This window comes from Crassostrea angulata, chromosome 2 (genome assembly GCF_025612915.1).
Source record: "Crassostrea angulata isolate pt1a10 chromosome 2, ASM2561291v2, whole genome shotgun sequence".
Classification (NCBI taxonomy): domain Eukaryota; kingdom Metazoa; phylum Mollusca; class Bivalvia; order Ostreida; family Ostreidae; genus Magallana; species Magallana angulata.
In genome coordinates, this window is record NC_069112.1 from 71,460,397 (window position 1) to 71,472,770 (window position 12,374).

General features: G+C 32.3%; 1 protein-coding gene across 1 annotated transcript; it reads right to left on the minus strand.

Annotated features, from left to right (window-relative positions):
- Window positions 1-10,168: 10,168 nt before the first annotated feature.
- On the minus strand, window positions 10,169-11,531 carry LOC128171104 (uncharacterized). Its single transcript, XM_052836856.1, has 3 exons — window positions 11,088-11,531; window positions 10,674-10,889; window positions 10,169-10,465 (listed from the first exon to the last, which is right to left on the minus strand). The coding sequence occupies exons 1-3, from the start codon at window positions 11,529-11,531 to the stop codon at window positions 10,217-10,219; spliced, it is 909 nt and encodes a 302-aa protein (XP_052692816.1). The 3' UTR covers window positions 10,169-10,216.
- Window positions 11,532-12,374: the final 843 nt, after the last annotated feature.

The following is a 12,374-nucleotide window of genomic DNA, read 5'->3' on the forward strand; positions in this document are numbered from 1 at the left end:
CGAACCTGTAAAATTTAAGCAAAATTGGCCCCCACGAAATTTAATGATTCCACAGTATCAGTTAAAGTATTTTCTCACTGCATTTTAATACAAATTGTAAGAAAGCAGTTTCAGTGAAGGAACAATATCTAGTTATCTACATCAATTCATGAAAACATTCTCTTTTTTCTTGTTTATTTGGAGATAAATTTCTATGGTACTTTTACTCGTGGAGGTTAAACATAGGTAAACAGAGATTACAGAGCAGCTCATTGTGGCAGACATCACCTTTATGATACCATTTCAGTAGTTTAATTTAACACGTTCTGTTGATATTTCAATGATAGACGGGCAATGTCTGCCAGACTGGCAATGCCTGTCTGATACGCGTGAGCAGTACACATATTGTAGGATAGAGACAAAGGACCAGTATATTTCAATGACGAGGAAATAAGAACTATTTGCATTATATCGCACATTATCAATTCACGTTTGTGCTCAAAATCTACCCCAAGAGATCTGATGACAGCAAAGATCTTCCCACTTCGCAAGCTCAATTGGAAAACAAACTGGGTTTTATAAAAATAGATTTTACGCACATCTCCATTTGGAGCTTCTCAAATATTTACGCTCATTAATACGAAACAATGTGTGCCCCTGTAAGTTGTCAAGTTCATGGGCAGCGATTGAACAAAAACAACTTTGAATTGTTTTATTTTTTAAACATCGAAAAAAACTTTTAAAATATGTGTGTAAATAAAGATGGGATTGTTTAATCATTTCAAATTGGTAATTACGCAAACAAAAGCTGTTAATGCATGCACTACTTTCTTTAGCTTGTAGTGCAAAAAGTTCGCAGAAACGACTATGAAAACAAATACTCACTCAGTTAGCGAGCTGACATACAATAAATGTTTGTGAAACACTTATGCCCCCCCCCCCCCCCCCCCCCCGGAAACATCCACAAAGATAATGAACATGAACTGCAAATATTTGGAATTTTTCTAAGTACAAGGGGCATAACTCTGTCAATAATTGCTCCATCATACCAAAATCATACTGGACCTACACAGTATCATGACTGTATATCAAATTTCTTTTCAATATGTTCATCCCCTGCGAAGAAAATAAGCAGAAATTGCAAATAACTGGAATTTTTCTACATCAAAGAGCCATAACTCTGTCGAAAATTGCTTGAGCGTACCATATATCAAACTTGATCAGGTATTAACATGATAAACCTGTATACCAAATTTCATTGCAATATGTTCATCCTCTGTAAAGAAAATGAGCTGAAAACTGCAAATAACTGGAATTTTCTACGTCCATGGGCCATAACTAAGCCGAAAATTGCTCGTTCCTACCTAATATTAAAGTTGACCTAGATATTATCATAATACACCTGTATAACAAATTTCATTTCAATATGTTCATCCCCTGCGAAGAAAATGAGAGAAAATTGCAAATAACTGGAATTTCTCTGAGTCCAAGGGCCACAACTCTGTTGAAAATTGCTCGATCGTACCCAATATCAAACTTGACCTAGGTATTAACATGATTATCATGATAAACCTGTATACCAAATTTCATTTCAATATGTTCATTCGCTGCGAAGAAAATGAACGGAAACAGTTTGTGGACTGACCGAAGGGGAGCATAAAAATAAGCAAGCTCACATATCCCTCACTTTCCTATTACATGACAATACTACAGATATGAATAGAAGAGAATTCATTAAATAAATACACAAAATAATCATTAAAGGTGCACAATTCCCAAAGCATCATCACATCTAAACTTCAGGGCTGCAAATATGCAGATTTATACTTTGGTTTAGAATAAACAAATTAAACATGCAAGCATTCTGAGAGTATTGCATAAGCAATACACGTCCCCTACCAGTTTGTATTAATCTATCTCTGAAGCAAACATCTATTTCAAAACTATTATAAACGAGATGTTATGCTTTAATCAGAGATAAAAAAAACCAGAGGAAATTCAAACTACATACTTTTTATAGACATGAAATAAAAATCCGGTAAAATAATACTCTTTATTTTATCTCCTGTAATTTCGCCAAGTCCATTAAGTATTTGCTTGTAGAATTTTAAGAAAACAATGCACAGTTATGCAGAATATCATTTCTTACTGTCTTCTGTACCCCGAATCAACAGACCAACCCAATAACGAACCCGATTGTAATAATACCAAAAAGAACCTGTCAATTAAATCTACAACACAATGCTTGACACTATTTTACAGAACTTATTTGTTTGTTAGAAACAATAAAAGGAATGGTACAATTAATGCACGATATGATAATATATTACTGACTACATACTTTCCTCGTTTATTCAAATACACGGAACCCGATAACGAACCCGAACATTAAAAAATTGGAACATAAAAAAATAATTTTCTCAAAAACATGTCAACCAGACGCTACAAAAGTGTAAACTTGATCTGTAGTTTGACATTTTGAAGCTGTTCAGCAAATTTCTTGTTATTCCTCAAACGCATAAAGAAAAAAGTGTGGACAACTGAAGTGGGACAGACAGACGCACGGACGGAAAGACGGACTGACGGACGCAGAGGAAAGCTGTAGTCCCCTCCGGTGAAACCGGTAGGGGACTAAAAATGTCAGTAATTCCTGAAAAAATAATGGAACTTTTATTTCCTCGTGATATGGACAACAAACCAATTTTGTCTAATTCCCTACAAAGTTTTGGATATTCTGTACAGTAGTTCAAAAAGGAGTAGCATTTATGAATTATTCATTACTACATTCATTAAATGGCCAAATGTCTTAGTGCAAAAGGGAAGAAATTTATACAAATATATTTCCTTTCAGTGTATATTTAATTCCTCTTCTGTTTATACCAACTAATGCACTACTAACACACGGTATTCAAATTGTCTGCATTGCTTGGTGTGTTAAAGAAATGATGAAATCCCAAAATAAACATCCATTGCCTATAAATAACAGAAATGGAATTTCCTGAAAATATGGAACTACTCTTGTAAGCCCAAGGACATGTGAAGTAAGGGGATGATCTAAAGTTCTGCATCTGACAATAAAACTACCAAGTAAACACACAGACTGATAGGTTTCATGTTAATTCAAAATCCTAACTGATAGTAAATAAATCATAATGAACAGTTAATTATCAATTATTGCAATAGTGATAAGGATGCATTGAACATAAAAATAACTGCTTTATTGTTTAAAATAAAGACCACTTTCTTAAACTGGTTTGAAAGTTGTAAGTTCCAAGACTGTAATTCAGGGACTTACTAAAATTGTTTGGTAAGATCATTTGGAAATCTGAAATCATAGTTTAGACTTCAACCAAGCATGTGTAGAATGAATGTTCCTGATCAGATGTTGCTCTTTTGTAATAAAGTTTCTTCTTAGCTTAAGTACTTTTTTTTTTCCAAGTCATAAATAAATAAAATGTTTAATCAGTTGATACACGAAAACTTAAATGTTTACATGTACATGTAACAAGGGCAGTAATGGCACAGTACATGTATAAACAAATGCATTTCCTATTTAATATTCCTGTATGAGCTACTTTTCATCATAGAAGAATGGAGGAAAATTCAAGATGTACTGGTGCACATTAAATCAAGCATTTTTTAATAGCAATATATACATGATATATTTATAAACATTTTTCGTCATTTTTGCCATCCAGCCCAGACAGGAGCAACTGTAACGAACATAAAATATTCAATATAAGATCACAATTATAAAAACTCGATAAAAAGAGATGTTTGTGGAACACTTATCCCCCTCCCTTGGACATACATTATAGGGTCACTAACAAACCCCTAAATGGGCAGTATAACGAACATGGAAATGGAATTGTTATTTCCATTCTTACATCGACTCAATATATCCCAATGAACTTGCAATAAAAGATACCACAAAGTCTGCGTCATCTGTTTCATATTTGGATATTTTACTGGAAATGGGCATTGATGGTAACCTAATTAACAACAAAACTTGATGATAAACACGATGACTTCAATTTTTCTATAGTAAACTTTCCTTACTTATGTAGCAATACACCTTCATCACATGCATATGGTGTTTTTGTCTCTCAGTTAATTCGATACACAAGGGCATGCTCTTCGTATAAACAGTTTCTAAGGCGAGGCAAGCTACTGATAAACAAGTTGATAAAACAGGACTATCAAAAGTCTCGTTTGAAGTCATCTTTTCGTAAGATTTAAAGATACATAGATCATGAAGTGTAGGCCTTTCTTTGTTCAGTAAAATATAGTACAAGATTTACATTAACATTGTTGTGAGATTTTTGGTCAAGCATTAATAGCTGTAAAATATTGAAATTGCCATCAATCAAGATGAGTATAGAGAGAGCTCAGCAAAGCCAGCCTTGCAAAGCGAGTCTAAATAGTAACATGTATACGTAAGAAAAATAGTGGACAATAGAAATTGAATCAGGGGTGCCATGGACTGTAAAAAAATTCATCAAGCTCATTGATGCCTCCATACTGGCCGCCATTTTGTTCAACAAAGTCAATCCATTCATTAAATGATTTATGGTTTTCTATCTTTATTGTCGATTAACTCTAAAAAATTTCCCAAGTTTTCAATGGAAAGTAACTTTAATAAAATAATGGACTATGCAAACAAGAGAAGTTTCAACCAATGCTCAAATCAGGAGATAAAACTACCGGTAGTATTATTATCATATACCGGTACCTAGCTAGTAATATATCAGCCCTGATACAAATGTTTTGGACTACATGTACTAGGTGAGAGAGCAACTGGAAGCTCAAAGTGATATTTCTCTGTCTAAGCCCATGGTCAAGGGGCTGTATTGCCCTTAATTTTAAAATTGTTGACAATGTTTTAATAAGAAAATAAGACTAATTTCACATATGTCTTAACAAATTTTTAGATGGAATATTGAAACATTAACATCAAAGAACCAAATTTTTAGATACTAAATAAAGTATAAACAGATAATATTCATCTTATGAAATAGTTAAGCATTGACAGACAAAATATAAAATTCTCGAAATCACATACTATTTTTCGGCTATTTCTGAAGACATGACTTTTATGTTTTACGTATGAAACACGACGTCATAATGTAGACTGAGCAAGCAACGTTAAGTTTAGCTTATGTCTTATGATCCGAGTAGGAAGGCAGATCATACTGACTAAAATATCTGCACTTGGCCCAACAGTCACACCATTTACATATTATGTTACAAATTATTAATTCTTGAAATTACTCAAATAAATTTATACTTATTGATAAATCAAACTGATGGCATTTCCCCAACTCCTGGACAATCTGAGACCCATTATTCTGAGGTTTTCGGATAACATGATAGAAGTAAAGAGAACCCATGAGGCTACTGACAATCGATAAAATGATATAATTCCTACACAAGTTATAGATATATATTTAAAAAGCGTGAGATATAATGGACGACGCTGACTACAACGCCATTAACGGGGTTACAATTCAGAAAGGTTGTGCAGCGTTCGAGAAACCGTAGGTAAAAAAACCGAAAACGAATTACCATAGTTTTGAAAACCACACTAAGAATTAATTAAAGTCAAACTTGAACACATGTATCTCTTTAACGATCTTGTATTTTATTCTTCAAGTCCATTGCCGTAAAGTCAATAGGTGCGTAACCGCAAAAACATTGCACCGAAAACACACAACAAACACTCCGTATTTTATTTAAGCATTATTTAAATACTGATCGAGCACTTACAGCTAGGCGAAGATCACGTTGTATCAGATGATTCTTGTGGATATGTTTTCTCGCCTTTGGAAATACTTTAGTTCGCCAGATCAGCGGGAGAATATTTAGGCAAAAGTGAACGTCTAAATCTTACACTAGATGGCGCTATTTTATATTTTTCGAGACACCGCTATTTAACGTATAGTAAAATAACCTTATTTACGAAAAGGAATTTTACTTCTCTTGTCGATGCAATATTTATGCAAAAATCCTTATTTTCATGTTAAATTTTTTTTCTCATCAGATGATTCATCAAAAGTAAATCTTTTGGGAAAAGTTAACTTATGTATATTGAAAAAAAAGTGAAAAAATAGGCGGAAGATCAGGCATGGTGTTAGGATTTTTATTTTTCATTTTAATCTAAATAAATGTGATACATGTACATATTCGGTCGGATTTTAATATATTACATGTACATCAAGTAAGCTCGACGCATGTTCCATGTTTTCGTTTTGTTTGTTTATTGCTTTTTTCTGTTTTATCACATATGTATCTCAAGGAATTAAAGTTTCCGTAATTAAAATCATAAATCATTTACTGCTCAAATGTGCAGATCTAGAGGAGGTGAGGTGTTTGTTACATGAATCCCTTTTGGTATAATTTGTTGAAGCATTATGTACTATTATGTAATTTAGATGACCGCAGATCGCCAATTTCCACGCGATGGATCTTCTTGGCCAATGTCCGAAGGATCAGTAACGTAATTGTGTACAGAAAGTCATAGGTCTATAGATCGGTTCAAAATGCTTGCAGATTGATAAAAATGTTAACAGTTAGAATATATGCTTTATAGTCTTTATTTACATATTAACTATATATGTTAATCTTAATTTTTAATATTGAAATGTATTACTGACAATTAAAGAGTTAGACCATGTCAATGCATGTCGCATGTACGTATAACCAAGTGGAAATAAAAACGGGAGTTTTTTTCTAATAAAAAAAAAAGAGAAATCATATACTGTTTAATCATTGACGTCTGACGGCAACACAGATACGCTCCGCGTGCTTCTTCCATATAGAGGTAGTCTACATGATCTTAGCGTGCTAGCTTTTGTACATAAACAACCACAGATCGTTGTAATCGATCAACGCGCGATAACTCTCCCAGCCAAGTGCGAGGAATGAGTTACGTAAATAAATTTCTCCAATGTTTAATTTAAATGAATACAAAATGAACAAACTTTTAAAACATAAAATTAAAACAGTTCTTGTATTTACGGCTATATAAACTCAAACACGTTCATATTCATGCAAGTGTGCGGGTGCGAATCTTGTGTATTAGATAACCGTTTACCGCTAGGTAGTGCAGCCGTGGCTGATTTCCTCGGCCGCGGGCGAAGGATAGATTACGTAAAAGGTTTAACGCATACACACGCAAAGCTCAGAACCTAGGAAGATTTGAAAAGTTTGCAATCTATCAAATAGAAATTTTTTTTTTTACTTAAAACCCACAATTAATCTACATGTCTGGTATTGCAATAGATTGAAAATGGCACTGCTTTTATTAATTAACTGAACGATTTCTTAATTTTTAGTGAAATTGAGACTGGAATTCTATGATTAGACTCATTTACTGTCACTCCTTGTTTCACTTGCTGTGGTGTAAGACTGAATAAGAACTGTGAATTGTTGATTTTCAGCTGGAAGATTAATAAGCTTTTTTTATTTAGTGTGTTGTTCGCAACACGGTGGGTTCCCAAAATATCCACCATCAATGGAATCTGTTGGTGAAGAAGATATTGTAGAAAATTTAATTAAAAAAACAAAATTAATAATTCAACTTTGGTGGTTCATGTGGAACATGAAGGTAGCAACATAGCAGAAAAAATACAAAACCTGGATTAACATCTTTCTTTTAAAAAATTAATGAATTGATTGTAAAGAGTAAGTAAAAGTCAACAAATTATTTTAAATGTAAGCCAATACTTTAGATAACAGAAATGACCAAGTCATCTTAAATGAAAATTGAATAAATAGAAACATATAAAAAGGTTTGAACAACAGTAAGAACCATCCTTGTAAAATACTTTAAACTCAGGACTTGTTTTTTGTTAATAAATCAAAGGCCTGAAGGGCCATAATGGCGTACGGGTTTGATATGACTATGTATGGAGTATGATTCAATCTGTTCTTATGTATAATTTGGTGTATCCATAGTTCTATAGAAAGTAATCAGTTAATATAGCTTTACAGAAACTAACAGAACTGATATTGACATGCCCTGTTTACTGATTGGTCGAACCTTAGAAACTAAAACTGCAGGATTGGAATCTGAACGACTTTTTTTCAATTGGTTTAAACTACAATTGATTTAAGGAAAATCATGGACTGCATGACATAATTAAAATATATATATTAATAACTCGAAGTCCAATATGAGACAATTTGTATTCTTCTTTTATCCAACGTACTGACATATATTGAAAGTAATTTAGCTGATTAAAGTTACTTTATACAGTCAATACATTAATTTGTTTCAAAAAAATGTAAATATAAACAATAAAATGTTCTTTTTGTAGCTAAGTGGATGGAAGTGCATCTTGTACATGATGCTTTATTCTAGAGAAAAAAAGGCATTGCTTTCAGTGTTTATAGATTTATTAAGCACTAATAACACTGCATGGTATTTTATACAACTACAATAGTACAGTACAATAATACTGCATAAAAAAATTGTCAAACTATCTAAACATATCTAATGATAATTGGCAGGATTTTTATTAGTTTGAATGTAAAATATAGTTCCTGAGTATTTTAGTAAACTTTGCATCTACAAACAAAAAACACCAACAAAAAAAAAACCGCAAAAAAAACCTATAATCATGCAAGATAGACAATACTGCTTATCATGTATACATGAGATATAAGTATGGCATTTTGTAGATATCTATAAAAATGTTTCAAAGAGGAGGATAAGACACTTAAACTACCAAAATGTGTACACAAAAATCTTAATGATAAGGAACAAACTGAGGAACTAGTCATATATTAAAAATATAGAGACAATACAAAACAGTTCCATTGACTGTAAGTAGAAGACATTTCAAGTATATCTAATAAGGTTGTCTATAACTGCATATCATGAAATGTTTTCTGTGTAATACTAACATATACATGCAGACTGGCAATGGAAGGACAAAGACTAATTTAATAACATTTCATTCAAGAGTTGAGAAGCCAAAGTTTAATAGTGTGACTAAATTTTCTTGTATATCTTCAAATGAATATAAATCAAACTCATAATCAAACATTACTGCTTAAAATGTGCAGTAAGTGATATAAATCTGTTTTTGAGAAAAGTTGACTATAATCTACAAAGCATGATTATATGAAAAAAAAGAAGAAGATACATTCAATTTATGAGAAAAATTTGACAGTTTTGTACTGCAAAAGAACATTAAAGAAGTCAGACTGCAGTGAGCATGTCTGTCTGGGTAAAAAAAATCTAGGAAATGTTGAAACATATGATTATCCAATAACTACAGTGCTGTTAAAAAGCTAAACTTTAGATGTGGTATTTTTCTGAATGTGTACAATGATTGAATGTAAAATAAATCAGTAAAGAAAACACAAATAGTGTAACTAACTAAGTATGATTTAAAAACTAAAAGCTAATCAAACATTATTGGCATTCATTATGACAAGTGAACAAAAACTTTCCAAGCACTACAACCACTACCAAATGCATCATGTATGGTAGTGTAAAAAAGCAAAAAAAGAACATAAACATATATACATCATTTGTTTTACAATGAAATGTAGAACTTTAAACAAAGTTTTTAGAGGCACACATGTACATGTATAATTTTGTGCAAGATTTTTTCTAAAGAACAGGGTTTATGTTTAATAAACAATTTATAAATGGTGATACATGAGTATTCATGGGAAGAATTTACAGAATATGGTATGTTACTCCAATGAAAGTTATGAAAATTTTAAGGAATTTTTACGCAGTGGTAGCATTACTAAAATTTTAAAAATGTCTTGAAATGAATTAATTTTTGCACCACTTTTCAACAATATACAATGGTACTCAACTTCACAAAAAATGAAAAAACCATAGTAAAATCATTGTGTTATGTTGAACTAGAATATTGTTGAACAAAAAGCATTATAAGAAATGTAGAAACACACATGTTGCATATGTAATAACCACATATCATTCAAAAATGTAGGAAATACAATTTTGAAGAAAAGCCAAATTTATCAAGAATGTTTGCACACATACACACACAAAAAAATTGAGCAAAATTGGAGCCTTGTCAAAATGAATGAAAAGAAAAGGAACTTGCATTTATATCAAGTTTAGATATGTTGATATTCTAAATGGTTTATAGAACCCACATAAACAATATTTTTCTTCAGCTGCAGAAATTCCAATTTGTCAAAAGTTCAGTTTGAAATTTCTGTTAGTATGAAAGTTCAATATATTTTGAGTTCAATTTTTAATTTCAATGATTTCGTTTTCTCTTGCGGTGATTTCTGCAGTCAGTGGAAGTTTGTAAAGTAAAACAGACTCCACTTCATGAAGTTGACATTCCAAGTAATGCGCCAGGGCTTCACTGCTAATTTTAAATTCTTCATACTCTCCATTGGCATCATCAGCAGTAAGGGATGCCAAATTTTCCTCCAGCCACTCGAAGCCAATGAAAGAAACTCTTCTGTGAATAACTGGGGTATCAACTTCCTGTAAAATTATTCAAAAGTTTTACTTTATTGCAGAGTGTTCATTAAGTTCATGTTTACAGCTGCTTCATTTTAAAGAAATTTAATCTCAAAATATACAATCCATTTAAAGTAAGGGTGTATATAATATATTTTCTGCCATAAAATGAATGATATTATGAATAGTTAAACATTATGAATAGTTAAACTAAATAAGTACAAGATTTTACCTCAATGTTTGTACGAGACGTCGTTGATACGCTCTTCTCATCATTGTACAGCTGTACAACAACATTTGTTATACTTATGTGGCTGCCAACGGAAGTTTTCTCCTTACACAAGTCCCTCCACAAGGAGACTTTGCAGGAACCCGAAACATCTTTTACTTTAATAGTCCTAACTGGGGTATCCTCCCCGTTAACCCTTACGGACCTTTCAACCTCTTCCTGTTAAAATTACAAAATACAATTTATACAATGATTCAATCTATTATTAAGTTTTCTTTACTAAGGTTATGTAAAATCATAACAATGTTATTTGATTACCTATTGAATATATTAACAGAATGTCTCAATTAATGGATTAACTTAATAAATTGCTACATTTATTTAAAAAACAAAACATAATATTAAAAAAATACTTACTGAAACAACTTGCCCCCTAAGGGTAACAAGGGTCTTCACAGGAGATGTTTGGACCGTTTTAATGTTCACCTCAGCAGCAAGAGGTGGACATGCGATGTCTTTTCCCCGTTGTATTAATGATGCTGGGACTTCAATAGGACCAGTCTTAAGGACTTTGCTTCTGTTGGTCATGACAATTGATTTGCCTACATCATTTTTAAGGATGACATTCAACAGCATAACAGTTTGTCCCTCTTTTATGAGGTGTAGTTTTGCCGAGTCATACAAGACTCGTTTTACAGCCATTGTGTTGTCCGCAAAGCCAATGACTGTTGATTGGCGCTTTTCACCACCTGCATTTTTGTACGAAATAACTGGGCCAACTCCACAAACGTTAACTTTAATTGCTGAAGCGTAAGGTGTGGATTGACTGCTGCCACGAAAGGCTTCTTCTAATGTCTTCATCTATAAGTGAAAAATAGTGATGTTAATAATAAAACCTTTAATTACAAGTAATATTTTACTTGCAGCGAAAAGCAAGAAACACAGGTTTATGATCAGAGAAATATGTTTCCAGTACACCACTAAAATGTATTAAATTTTTGTTAATATTTGTGTACACATGATCCAAAATAGTGTTGTAATTAGTTGAAGATGTACTGACTAGTTGAGACAAAGAATAATTAGAGTATAGAAAAGTTGGCAAACCTTGGATTTGACTGAAATTCAAGTTAAAGTCTCCCATAAAAATGTGAGGATTCTTTAAATTGTAAACAGTATCTAAATGAGCAAAAAACTTCTTGTACAATTTTAATGATGCAAGCTTTGGGGAACAGTACAAGAAACAAATGTGAATAAGCAGATCTGCATGTAATATGTAACCATGTGCAAATTCAACACCAAGGATATTGGCCCCAACAAAGTAAGTTATGAAACCTTTTGTGTAAACTGCTAAGCCATGATATGCTCTGCCACTACAGCAAGTGTCATCATTTCTTGACAAATTGAACCCTTCCAGATTTACAATGCCTGATCGGTCATTTGGTTTAAGACAGGTTTCTCCAAATGCTATGATATTAGAAGCCAACATGTTGGCATCTGCACGAACATCATCAATATGCTTTTTCAAAGACCTACAGTTGTGAAAAATTATTTTGAAAATATGTTCTGAAATGTTGTAAAGCAGAGGGATTGATATATTAACCTTAGAAGATGTTTGCATTCTATTCATTTCCTCCACAACAGGAGAAGGCACTTTAATACAATCTGGATCAAAATTTAGTAAGAAGACAGAGGTCAATTGTTTAA

Coding starts and splice junctions, on each gene's coding strand:
- LOC128171104 (XM_052836856.1), bottom strand. CDS start 11,531: ATGAAGACATTAGAAGAAGCCTTTCGTGGCAGCAGTCAATCCACACCT. Junction 10,890..11,087: donor TTAGGGGGCAAGTTGTTTCA/GTAAGTATTTTT, acceptor TAATTTTAACAG/GAAGAGGTTGAAAGGTCCGT. Junction 10,466..10,673: donor CGTCTCGTACAAACATTGAG/GTAAAATCTTGT, acceptor ATAATTTTACAG/GAAGTTGATACCCCAGTTAT.